Genomic DNA, 13,955 nt, shown 5'->3' on the forward strand with positions numbered 1-13,955 from the left:
CAAGCCATAAGATCAGAAGATTAAAGGGATTAAAAATAAAAGCTATATAGAGGAAACTAAGAGAATGTTGCATTCACTTTTTTATTTGTTTCAACAGCAACTTTTTAACTGTCAGTCTCTGCACAAGCTGAGTTTGCCAGACAATGATTTAACCACATTGCCAGCATCCATTGCAAATCTCATTAATCTCAGGGAACTGGATGTCAGCAAGAATGGTAAGTCGCTTCACTTATTATATTGGCGTAGCTAAAAGGCAAATCACCATTGACTGTATAAAGGTACTTGTGAAAGTATAATTTCTAGAAGCTGTGTAGTTAGTAAATTGACCTGATTGTCACTGCTCTGAATCGCAGAATGTTAGGGGTTGGAAGGGACCTCTGGGGACCATGTCGTCCAACCCCCCTGCCGAAGCAGGGTCACCTACAGCAGGCTGCACAGGACCTTGTCCAGGTGGGTCTTGAATATCTCCAGAGAAGGAGACTCCACAACCTCCCTGGGCATCCTGTTCCAGTGCTCCATCACCCTCAGAGGGAAGAAATTCTTCCTCATGTTCAGATGGAGCTTCCTATGCTTCAGTTTGTGCCCATTGCCCCTTGTCCTGTCACTGGGCACCACTGAAAAGAGACTGGCCCCATCCTCCTGACACCCATCCTTAAGATATTTATAAGCATTTATTAGGTTCCCTCACAGCTTTCTCTTCTTCAGGCTAAAGTTCCTGGTATAAGTGGATTAATAGTCTGTCTTAAGGAACACTGCCCTAAACTTTCATAGTGACACACAACAAAGAATCATCTTTTTGTCCTAGACTGAACTGTTAAAAGGATTAACTGCTTCCAACACAAGTTCACAATGCAGAATACTTGAAAGCAGCAAAAGGGGTTTTGAGTTTTAGTGCTGGAAAATTCCTTAGCTTATGTGCATAAATAGGTCACTTACCAGCTAGAGTTAGTTGTCCATCCAAAATAGCGTAACCTTTAGCTAAGCCTTCAGAGAGCTGCTGAAAGAGCACTTGTTCCTCTGAGGCATATAAAGAATTTAAGGAGGCAATAGCTGAATGATAAGCTACCTCAGTAAACTGTGAAGCTCTCTTTTCTAGGGATCATTTTGTTTTTAACACTTTTCAAAGAATGATAGGTCGCAAACTTATTTAAACTACTATCATGTGCCTGTTCTCAATCTTATCACAGTTTGGATAGCTTCTCTGCCTACTGTTGCATATCAAAAATAGTCCTGAGATCATATGCTTATTTACTTAGGACATGTTGTCTCCCACCATTCCTGAAAGCTCTGTAAAATTGAAAAAACCACCACCAACAACAAAAAAACCCACCAAAAACCAAATCAGGGTCCCTGTTTGTCCCTGTTGGACAAGGTAAGAAATAGTGTTGTTTATTCTGGCTCCAAATACATTCGGTCTTGCCTTTTTCTTTTCAGATTTAAATGTCTAATTTTATTCAGTAATCTTCATTTGACACCTCTGTCAACATATCTAGTCTTCGCATGAAGTGATGGATCTTTTGAGGCATGTGCTGAATTACAGACTACAAGTCTAACGGTTGTATGTTCTGGAGCATACAGAAGTCTTTGTACAGCTGTTTGGTTGGGAATATATTATTCATGGCTGCTGAAGAGGTCATGGCACAGATGTAGCCTAAAATGTCAAACCACTGCTATGTGTGCGGCAAGCATGGAATAGAGTTAGTTTTAACTCTGCCTCTTGTCAAGACTAAAGGCAATAAATTCTGCAGCTTTTTAGTAGTGAGTTGTCATTTTATGGCATTTTAACTAGATTCCCAAAGCTATTGTGAGCCCTTAATATCAAAGGTGTTCCATTACTTATTTCCAGGTACGCTTCAGCTTTGGAGCTTTTACCTGAAGCTTAATGCTATTCTAGTCACAAAGACTAAATGATTCTTGAACAAATGGTACAATAAATAAACTGCATTTCTGTACCACAAATTAAAAATCATGCATTGTATAAAGCATGAAGAGATGCCCTTTTCTCCCACTCCTACTGGGTTACATCCTAAAGAGAAGCTGCAACATAATTTAAGGCCTACGTAGAAAAACAAGTGTTTTATTTATGAAGCTAAAGGAAAATGTAAATTATTATTTTTTTTTAAAATCCTCTATGGCTGAATTTGTATATCAGCAGTTATACAGGAAAAAAACCCCACACCAAACACCAAGAAACCCCACAACAACTCTCTCCATCATTAAATTTGTCTCTTTCAGGGTTTATTAACCTTTAGGGGACAGTCATTTCCTCGTGGTTCTGGGATGCCAGCCTTAGTCTGCATCTAGGACAATGTGGAAGGACCATCATGGAAATATTTTTACCTCCCCTTTGAAGAAGGGGAAAGCATGCATGTACAGTGTATGATGACATTTATAAATGGACAGAAGAGTTAGCTTTACAGGTTACTAGAACCAAGTGATTTGAAAGACTGAAGCATACAATGAGGTGACTGCCAGGGAAATCAGGCTTCCCTGGAAGCCTGGGAAATGGACCTGTGCCTGTGGAGCTAACATAGTGGGAAGCAGTGAGATGGTCCGTTTTTCCCTGCTCACAGGTGGTAAAAGAAAAATTGAATTTTTAAGTTCTATATTATTCAGGCCTTTGGAGGTTTAAATAGCAAGATTAGAAAATAACTAGTTAAGACCAAAAGAAACATGGTGTTTTAGAAATAAAGATATCTTTAATAGTTTTTTTGACTACTGAGTGCTCCCTCAGTAAGTTTGCAGATGACACCAAGTTGGGTGGGAGTGTCGATCTGCTTGAGGGTAGGAAGGCTCTGCAGAGGGATCTGGACAGGCTGGATCGATGGGCAGAGGCCAACTGTATGAGGTTCAACAAGGCCAAATGCCAGGTCCTGCACTTGAGTCACAACAACCCCATGCAACACAACAGGCTTGGGGAGGAGTGGCTGGAAAGCTGCCCGGTGGAAAAGGACCTTGGGGTGCTGGTTGACAGCCGGCTGAACATGAGCCAGCAGTGTGCCCAGGTAGCCAAGAAGGCCAACGGCATCCTGGCTTGTATCAGGAATAGTGTGGCCAGCAGGAGGAGGGAGGTGATCGTGTCCCTGTACTTGGCACTGGTGAGGCCACACCTGGAATACTGTGTTCACTTTTGGGCCCCTCACTACAAGAAAGACATTGAGTTGCTGGAGAGTGTCCAGAGAAGGGCAAAGATGCTGGTGAGGGGTCTAGAGCACAAGTCTTATGAGGAGCGGCTGAGGGAGCTGGGGCTGTTTAGTCTGGAGAAGAGAAGGGTGAAGGGAGACCTTATCACTACAACTACCTGAAAGGAGGTTGTAGTTGTAACAGAACAAGTTCTTCTCTTGGAAAGAAGGGGTATTGTTTGTGTTTAAGTAGTGTTTCTTTGATCAAGTAGTACATGACCAGAATCATGTTAACGTTTAACCTAAGCTTAGAGACAGAATATCTTGGCCATCTACACTATCCATTTAATCAAAGACAAATTCTCCTTCTGGAAGAAACAAAGGAAAGTTGGCAAAAGAAAGTAGCCTTAAGCTGTCCTTAGGTGACATGTGACCATATATGGATAAAAGGAGTTAGGGTACTTCATCCAGGAAGACCACCAGAGACCTCCAAAAGGAGGAAGACATGCGCAGAAGGGTCTGAAAAGGAGCCAAGAAGAATGATGCCACATAGCTGCACAACTCATGTAGATCAGAATGAATATGTATTAGATAGGTAGAATATGCATGAATTTAATGTATAAATGTAATGAAGAGGCTGGCATTGGGTGTGCTTGATTTGTGGAAAATCCACCAAGCACCCAGGCCTGAATAAAACACTATCTCTCCTGAGTGTGTGAGGACTGGCTTATTGCACACCGGGGAGATAATCCGCTTTTCAGACAGCATAGTGAGGTGGGCGTTGGTCTCTGTCACGAATGAGTGGTTAGGTCACTTAAATGATCACTCAAAGGTTTTGCAAGAAAAGATTTTACTGAAAATTTAGTAAAAGTGATTTTACCAAGTTTATTGGCAAGGTTCACTCTATTACTTTATTAAATGAATGGAATACAGAATCAAAAGAGGTTTTGAGTGGAAAATGATTTATACAGAGGTAAATGAAAAGTGTAAGGGTAAAGGAGACCCTCCTGTTGAGTCACCAGGTTCAGACTGGACCCTCTTACTTTCTAAACTCCTTCTCAGAGAGGAGCCTAGGTGCGGCTGGATCCAGAAATGGCCTTAGACCACAACAGCTTATGTCTAAGGAATATGTTTAGCAGCAATTCAGGGTGTGTTCACAGTTTAGAGAGAGAGAGAGAGTCACAGGAATTTAGCAGCTATCAGTCACTGGTTAACTTAGCATTTACAGAGTGATTAGAAAGAATTTGCTATTACAATCACAGTGATAGAATATTATGTCTTGAATCGATTCACACACACACGCACACACACACATGCACAATCATAAAAATTCCCCTCAAGTTCAGTGAAATGCTCACTGGTGTTTTCGCCCAAGTATTCCACCCAAGTAACTAGCGATAGGACGAGAGGCAATGGCCTCAAGCTGCGTCAGGGGAGGTTTAGATTGGATCTTAGGAAAAATTTCTTTACTGAAAGAGTGGTCAGGCATTGGAACAGGCTGCCCAGGGAGATGGTGGAGTCACCATCCCTGGAGGTGTTCAAAAAACGTGTAGATGTGGCACTTTGGGATATGGTTTAGTAGGCGTGGTGGTGTTGGGTTGACGGTTGGACTTGATGATCTTAGAGGTCTTTTCCAACCTTTATGATTCTATGATATTGGAGTGATTCTCTTTTACTGCGATGTTACAGCAAATTTGAACGTGTCAATTTGTCAGTCTGTATTGCAGGGAATCTTAATGGAAAAATACACAAACTAAAACGAAGAAAACAAACACCACCACCACCCCCAGCATATCTGCCTATAAAATTTAAATAATTTAAGAATTTTGTTAACAGATGCAAATGTAGATAAAATATATTTTCTTCAGTGTTTTAAAATCATCTGCTGATTTGGCAAACTAGCTTTAGTACACTGCGTGCCAGAAATTGGGGTGTTGGAGAATGAGAATTCAGGAGAATATCTAGTTTTATGTTACCCATCTGGTGCGTTTAGGAGTATGGTTTGTCAATGAATTGAGAATTATTCATAGTTAATAGGGAGACAGACCCAAGTTTTATTTTCCACAGGGAGAAGTAAGAGAGGAAGATCCCAAATACAAAAATAACTTGCTGTAAATTTGCTATTTCTCTCCTTATGCACAGGGGGCAGGCAGGCAGGCAGGCAGGCAGTGGACACTTTATTTTGTATCATCCATGCTAATAGATCTGCTGCTGACTCCTGAGTCTGTAGCCTTGCTATAATGCATCATCACATAGAGGTCATAAATTTATCCTAAATGTAGGCAGCTGTTCTATTAAAGTTCTTTATTGAAGTGTTTATAGTATTTTTTTTCTTAAATATATTGTCTGTCTTGGGAAAGATACTGAATAGGATCTGTCTCTACAGAATAAAATTGTCTCTGTGTGTAAGAGGAAGTGAACAGAAAGGAATTTCAATGCAGTTTGCCGAGTTTCAGCATCCATGCAGGGACAGGAATGACTCTCACACATTGATACAATGCACAGCCGATTCCCGATTTATTGCTCCGCTTGCGTGGTTATATACATTTTCCATATCTGTACACACGATCACGCTTATTCAGATAGGCTACAGACATAAATCACGCGCTGTTCACGCACCCCATATTCCCTTATGATTGGTAACTATGCACTAACGCCAATAGCAACAGACCACCTCCACGTCCTTGAACACATCTTGTTTTTGCTAACCCACATCATGTGCACTATCAGAACTTTCTCAATTGCTATTCTTAGCTGTCCTTTCCAGTGGCCTGTTCAGTTATGCAAACTGTTTTGCTTAAGCGGCCTAGTCGTGCTCACTCTCAAACTACATCGACCCCAACATCTCCCCCTTTTTCTTTTCAAAAAAAGCTAAGCTATCTTATCATTGCCTTAAAAACATTTGCTCAATTGGTGTTAGTTGCATCACAAAAATTTTCTTCACAGTTACCTCTAGTGCCTTTTGTGTTATGTGGCCTCATCGCGCCGCCGGTTGCCCGGGGGGGGGCCGTGTGCCCCACCAGGTGTAAGGTTCGCTGACCCGTCTGGTGTGGTGGTTGCTGGCACTGCGGGCTGTGCTGTGTCTGATGGACTGCGCGGTTTTATGCTGGAATTCACCCTGCTTTGATCTCAGGTCGGGTACGCCAATTGCTGTAGAGGGACCCTGTTGTACACTTTCGGGTGCCAGATTTTGCACCCCACTTCCCATTTCTCTGGATTTAAAGGATCGTCAGGTTCTGGCAGATTTACCTCCCGCATTTCTCACGTTGGGTTGGGAGTTTCATCGTATGTAGGGTTAAATTTCAAAAGACTGCAGCTCTGTCCTTGCTTTGGAGATAACGGTGGAGGAGTAGCAGCCGCTTCTAAGATAGTTTCTGCGAGTTTTAGAGCATTTAAAGCTGTATGCACTGATTTCCAAGTAATGATTTCCTCAGGGATTTTAAACTGCAAGACTTTGTTCTTTCAAAATTCTCTGTAAAATCTTTCAATTGAGCTTTCATTCCTTTCAGCTGATCATGCTTTTGACAGCTCGAAAAACAGGGGCTAATAATCGCTCCTCTTTGTTGCCGACCTGCACAGAGTCCCCGATTCTCTGCCACACAGCCAAGTCGAACAACCAATCTGTCGTTGCTATCAGCTTTCGTCGGCAGTACCACAATAATAGACCCGATATCTCTCCTTCAGTTAACTTCACGTTGGCTCGATCCGCCAATTCCGGCAGGCTTTCTGCGCCGCCTTTTCCAACGCTGATACAGTGGAACCCATACTGCCAATATTCACGCCCCCCTGGCGTGCCGCAGATCCGCTCCTGCCTGTCTCGGGCAGCCCAGCTTACCTCGTCGGCCGGCAGTCCCCTGCCTTCTTCGGCTATGATATCACATCGGGGTCACCACAATGCCGAGTTTCAGCATCCATGCAGGGACAGGAATGACTCTCACACATTGATACAGTGCACAGCCGATTCCTTTATTCCCCCGCTTGTGCGGTTATATACATTTTCCATATCTGTACATGCGATCACGCTTATTCGGATAGGCTACAGACAGAAATCACGCGCTGTTCACGCACCCCATATTCCCTTATGATTGGTAACTATGCACTAACGCCAACAGCAACAGACCGCCTCCACGTCCTTGAACACATCTTATTTTTGCTAACCCACATCATGTTTATTCTTAGCTGTCCTTTCCAGCGGCCTGTCCAGCTATGCTAACTGTTTTGCTTAAGCGGCCTAGTCATGCTAACTCTCAAACTACATCGACCCCAACAGCAGTTAAGGTCTTGAATGTGGAATTTGAGTGTACATATTTGAAATTCTGAAATTAGTTTAATACAAATCTATTCCTGGACTTAAAGAATTTTTTTGTAACACAGAAAAGATGTAGAAGTAATCATGGATTTTTTAGATGTGCATTTGCATGTAAAGGCAGAATGTACCCTTTTTTTTTTTTTGTAAAGGGATGTGCTCTGAGTGACAGTCATCGTGTATCAATCAAAAGTGACTGGACAGACAACACTGAATTTGCATCCCAGGGTGGTAGGGGATGGGGGAAAAAAGCAAGATAGCTTTAAGACTCTGGGGACTTGACAATACAGCTGTCACCCTTTAGAGCAGGGCTTCAATAAACAGAGTGGCAGACACTCTCTGTTAACCCCCCACCCTCCCACCAGAGGAAGGGAAAAGGAGGAAAAGGGAGACTTACAAACTGAATATAAGAAGTTTTACTAATAACACTAATAGTACTAATAATATCGTTAATAAGAGAAATAATACAAAATACACAAAACCGATACCTAGTTTCCTGGAGTTGGGTGCCAGAGGCGCTGGCATCCCGCCAGCAGCTGTCAGGCAGCACCAGGAAGTCCTGGACTGGCCTAAGCAGTGGGCAGGAACTGGACTCAGGGATGCACGGATCGGGATCTGGATCGGGATCTGGATCAGGATCGCAGGCAGAACAAGGAGCAGGGTCCTCTTCAGAAGCCGCCCATGGACGAAGAGAGCGAGACTCTCGTGATCCCCCAGCTTTAAACTGAGTGCATGGCATGGAATACCACATTGATCAATATCGGGTCACCTATCCTGTCTGCCCCTCCCCTCAAGTACGACCCCTTCCGACTCCTCACTTTACTCCTCACTTGCGGGACCTAAGAGGTCTATCGGTGACCTTGGCTGCTATAGTGATAATTATAAACAGGGGCCTTTTTCTGCATTCCTTTCCTATCATTAGCTCCGTGTAACTATAAACATTAGGTGTTATCAGCTTTAGAGCGGACAGTGTCTGTAAAATATGCAGCCAGCTTCAGAACAATGCAGTTACTTAGAACTTAGCTGTAAGGAAGATTCACTAAAAGAGAATCGGTTCTGTTTTAACCAAAACCAGGACAACAGCACTGTGCAGTGAATTGATTGGGCTTGAACACACTTCTTAGTTTCAATAATGAAAAATGCTGCTTTTAATTTAGAAGGTATGCAAAAATCCTAAATTAAAGCAAATTATATAAATGTATAAGAATACACACTGTGACTGATAATTTAAGTTTTCAGTTTAAACTTTCAGCTTTTACAAACATTTTTACATAATCTTTGGGAGCGTTGTGGCATGTATTCTTGAGCTCTGAAAATATTTTGATTGCCATGTTTGATCTATATTGGCTTGAAGGACAGTTGTAGCAGAGGCCTGAGTAGAAGAGCAGACAAAAGCTGCTCTTCTTAATGGTGGTGCTGCTTTCAGGCAGGTCTTAATAGCTGCTTGCCCGGAAGTTGAGGCCAGGATGAATAGATTAGTTGAGAGAGGAATATATGTAATTAAGTTTGCTTTTGTATGCATGCAAACTGAGCCTGTATGTTTGCCTCAGTCCCCTCTACACTTGTAAGGGTACAGAGTGGGAAAGGTGCACAGCAGGCTGTAGTTTCATTTGTCTTGCAGCAAGAGGGCTTTTTGGTGTTGATTTGAAGATCTGGTAATAACCTAACAGTACACTGTATACGATTAAGCAGGTATTCTTTATTATGGCACCGGGCACATGGGGGATCTCTCCTCCAAACATGTGCGCCAAACACCCTGTCATTTCAGGTTGGATACAGTCACAATATACATATTCATTATATTTCTGAGAAATGCTTAGCATATTCATGACTTTTACAAGAACTAATTAGCATATGTTAATGTCTTTCACACATGTCTTTTAGCGTGCCTGAGTGGTCTTTGGGGGTCCTAAGATGAAGGCTTGTACTCCTCATCACAGTGTCCGCTGGTTGACCTTTTTTTCTCGCAAACTCAGTTCTAAGATCACGTATACCATGTCCTTCCAGGTTGTTTTGCTCTGGTCTTGTTGCCCTCTTGGTGCCTCTTTATCTCTGTAGCTTGGTGCATCTGCCCTCCCAAGGCTGAGCTGTCTGGAGTAGAATTATTTGGAAGTTTCTTTTATCCTACAGTTATCCCAATTATTCGCTGAGGACCAAGACTGCTTTTGTTTGACTTAATTATTTTGTCTAACAACTTAAAGTAATATCTTGTGTCTACATTCATCCACTGCATTCCTTAATAGAGACAGGGATTAGTATAACAGTTACATCATTAGATCACTGTGTATGCAGGAATACAAACTGTAATAATAAGAACTACTAACAACCAGAAAATATTAAAGCTTCTTTGTTATAGTTTCACGTTTCTTATGATCCCTTCTATCAGTGTGGCCTGTTGTTTGGAGAGAATTTTTTTTTTCTCACATTCCTCACAAACTGAGAGATCCATCTGTAAACCCTTTCCTTCAGGGACATCACCCATATGGCTTCCGCAGGTCTTGTTTGTTAGTGATTTTCTTTCTCTGTGCTTTTTAGGAATTGAGCTAATACTGGTTTTTGGCAAGCTGGTTTAAAACATTAATGTGTGAGAAGAGCAAGAACTTGATTTGAAGGCACTGCCACTGCTATCTAACACTAATGGTTTGAATAGCTGAAGTTTGGGCATACTACTTTTAGCATTTGATTGTGAAGAAAAATATGACTACATGACTAGAGTATGAACAGCAGAGCAAGCCCCCATCTGCAGTAGGGCTGAAACAGCAGTGTACTGGGGTGTCAGCTCTGGGATCTATTGTAATGAAGGCTTCTGCCAGTAGTGGATGCAACTTGCACAGTTTTCTGTAAATCCAGTATTACAAGTATTTCTGAGTGAAAAATCAGCAGAAGTTAAAGATCAGGCAAAATTGCTTACTTCAGCTGTGCTGTGTGATCCAGAACTGAGGTTGATTACCTTCAGACTTATGGCCATTGACCCGAAACCCCTATATGATCTTTCTGTTATCCTCCTTGGGCATGTGCTGCAGCTGGGATCCTGATTAAACACCACTCTGTAGGTTAGGATGGTTAGCTGGTGAGTTTTTGCCAAATAGAGTTCTGAATAATAAATGCTTTCTGCTTTTGGCTCAGTCCAGACAAGAATTTTAGATTCCTCTTCCTTACCTTACTGCCAAATTTTCCTTAACGGTCTTCCAGCTGTTGTGTTGTATCTCCATTCTACCCCCCCCCCCCTTTTTTTTTTTTTTGAAGTATTGCTTTTTGGTAGAAACTGGCCAGTGAGTTTAAAAGTGCCTGAAATTTAGGAAAACAGGAAGGAAGAAACAGACAAGTAAATACTAAATGCTATTACACAAATCTCATTTCTGTGGGAAACTACACTACAGAAAGAACTTTGCTCTCAATTCAGTTTGTGGATCTGGTGGTTAGAATTGAAGATTGCCAGCAAATTGCATTTTCTCCTGTTATGCTCTGCAAATGATCATAGGCCACAAGTGTGATGGTTTGTGGTTTTTTTGTAAAACAGTAAGCGTGATCTGTAAATCAGCTACAGCACTGAAATGGGTTGGGAGTGATGGTTGTTGTTACCATGTAAAGTAGGAAACAGCAGGATGAAGAACCTGTCCACATGATGCTTCTCAAGAAAAGTGGGATAAGGCTGCAACAGACTAGATAACTCCCAAGTAATCTGTAGCACTGTCTTCCTCTTCTGTAATGCTTGAGTATCAGTGTATAAAGGGAGCAGTAAAAGACCCTAAAGGAACATGGGGTTTAGAAAGGAATGTGGATCTCAGTTTAATGTTCATTTGATTAGATGCTCATGGAGGAGGGGGTGGCTATCAAATGGATTAATTAGCACAGTCTTACAAAAGTAGTGTGGAAAGATGTGGTCACAGAGATCCTTAAGATTTGCTGAGCTTTCTTAACAGGGGAAGAAGATTCAGGACACTAAGGATAGATGGAAAACAGAGAAAGAAGAACAGCTCCTCTTATAAAGTGCTCTTTACAGCCCTTTGTCCTTCTCTCATCTTTCTCCAGTGTCTCTCTGCCTTCTCTCTTTCTTACTTACTTTTTGAATTTGCTTTCTTGGTGAGAGAACTGAAAGAATACTAATCCAACAGTATCTGCATGTTTCTAGCATGCAGGAGGGATATAGCTGAGGAAAAGTGTCTGAAAATTGTTATAATAGGCAGTTAGTAAATGTAACTTCCTATCATGTGGTAGAGATGAGCAGTCTCCTAATTTTTTTTCTATCCTCTGAATATGTACTACAAACATTAGGCATATTTCATGCTGTCATTCCCAATTTACTGCTCTTTTGAATGATGGCTGCCACTTATCCATACTGAAGTGTTGAGTGAGGTTGGTAAAGACTGTGTATACTGTAACAGTCCTCGCTCTAAGAACAAGCAGAATTAAATTAACAAACTCCTTCATTGTTAGCTTTCTCATCAGTTGCATTTCTGTTGTTAATTTGTTGTTAAAACTGTTGCTGCCTCTTGCCTAAGGCATAGTCAAAGAAGAGACTACTGTAGAGTCCTCTGATCATATACAAAAGCATGCTGATTTAACATGTCTGTATTTGGATAGCTAATGTTTTATTTGGGTGTTCTTTTGAGAGTAAGTTTACATTGACATTCTTCTCTCTAGCAGATGTGCTGTGTGTTTTGTTTTCTAGGTGGTTATCACAGACTTGTCTTCTGTGTTTCAATAAATTGTTGACACAGGCAGTGGAAACTAATATTAATATTCAAAACATGAGTTTTAATATGTTGGACTGGAGCAATCTTTATCCAAGGACCAAGCCAAGACCCAGTAGTCTGACTATCTTTCAGAACAACTAAGCTTAGAGAATCTCTTGATGCAATTTGAACAGCAAAACTAATGGCACAGAGTGAATCTGAAACACAACTCTGACTCCAAGGAAGAGCTTAGCAGCAGTTTACTCTGATTATTGTAGACACTTATTTTAAGAAGGCAAATTTATATCACCAGCAATAAAGGAGTCTTGACATACTTTTTAATCAATGAAAGAATACTTCATACAAATTGTCCATAGCTTCATCTATACAGGTGCCTCATGCTAGATTTTTCTGCATTTGCCATGGTGCAGAATCCTGTGTCATGTTAGATGCTTTCCATCTGCATGTTTAGTGAAAGAGGCTTCTTCCTACAACTGGAATTAAGGTAATACATATTTAAATTTCTTGGAAATGTGTTTCTTTTAATACAAAGATTATATGACAGCAATAGGTAAGTTATATTTTTAGTCTTTCTATGGTTCTTTTATAATCTTTCTTTAAACCTACCTTTCGACTTGAAAAATATCACTGCTGCTTTCCAGAAATTAAGCCTTATTACCTTATAATGTACATTTAGTACATTATAATGTACAAGGTTACTGCATTGGTGGATAAGGGAAGAGCAACTGATGTCATCTACCTGGACTTGAGCAAAGCATTTGACACTGTCCCACATGACATCCTTGTCTCTGAACTGGAGAGACATGGATTTGATGGATGGACCACTCAGTGGATAAGGAATTGGCTGGATGGTCACTCTCAAAGAGTTGTGGTCAATGGCTCGATGTCCAAGTGGAGACCAGTGTCGAGTAGCATTCCTCAGGGGTCAGTATTGGGACCAGTGCTGTGTAACATCTTTGTTGGTGACATAGTGGGATTGAGTACACCCTCAGCAAGTTTGCTGACGCCAAGCTGTGTGGTGCAGTCGACACACTGGAGGGAAGGGATGCCATCCAGAGGGACCTGGACAGGCTGGAGAGGTGTGCATGTGCCAACCTCATGAAGTTCAACAAGGCCAAGTGCAAGGTCCTGCACCTGGATCGGGGCAATCCCAAGCACAAATACAGGCTGGACAGAGAGTGGATTGAGAGCAGGTCTGCCGAGAAGGACTTGGGGGGTGTTGGTTGATGAGAAGCTCAACATGACCCAGCAATGTGGGCTCACAGCCCAGAAGGCCAACTGTATCCTGGGATGTATCAAAAGCAGCGTGGACAGCAGGTCGAGGGAGGAGATTTTGCCCCCTATTCTGCTCTGGTGAGACCCCACCTAGAGTATTGCATCCAGCTCTGGAGCCCTCAGCACAGGAAACACATGGACCTGCTGTTGGAGTGGGGCCAGAGGAGGGCCACAAAGATGATCCGAGGGCTGGAGCACCTCTCCTGTGAGGAAAGGCTGAGGGAGTTGGGCTTGTTCAGCCTGGAGAAGAGAAGGCTGTGGGGAGACCTTAGAGCAGCCTTCCAGTGCCTGAAGGGGGCCTACAAGAAAGCTGGAGAGGGACTTTTTACAAGGGCCTGTAGTGATAGGACAAGGGGTAATGGCTTTAAACTGAAAGAGGGTAGATTTAGACTAGATATAAGGAAGATATAGTTTACTGTGATGGTGGTGAGGCCCTGGCACAGGTTGCCCAGAGAAGTTGTGGCTGCCCCCTCCCTGGCAGTGTTCAAGGCCAGGTTGGATGGAGCTCTGAGCCACCTGGTCTAGTGGAAGATGTCCCTGCACATGGCAGGGGGA

General features: G+C 42.2%; 1 protein-coding gene across 9 annotated transcripts in view; it reads left to right on the forward strand.

Moving 5' to 3' along the window:
- The window catches only part of LOC142365622 (erbin-like), a 174,264-nt gene that overhangs the window by 88,476 nt on the left and 71,833 nt on the right, over positions 1 to 13,955 (forward strand). For all 9 annotated transcript variants that reach the window (XM_075446590.1, XM_075446589.1, XM_075446594.1 and 6 more), the window contains one exon: positions 98 to 215. In XM_075446590.1, the coding sequence (XP_075302705.1) occupies positions 98 to 215 (118 nt within the window). The remainder of the gene's footprint in view (positions 1 to 97; positions 216 to 13,955) is intronic.

This window comes from Opisthocomus hoazin, chromosome W (genome assembly GCF_030867145.1).
Source record: "Opisthocomus hoazin isolate bOpiHoa1 chromosome W, bOpiHoa1.hap1, whole genome shotgun sequence".
NCBI lineage: Eukaryota > Metazoa > Chordata > Aves > Opisthocomiformes > Opisthocomidae > Opisthocomus > Opisthocomus hoazin.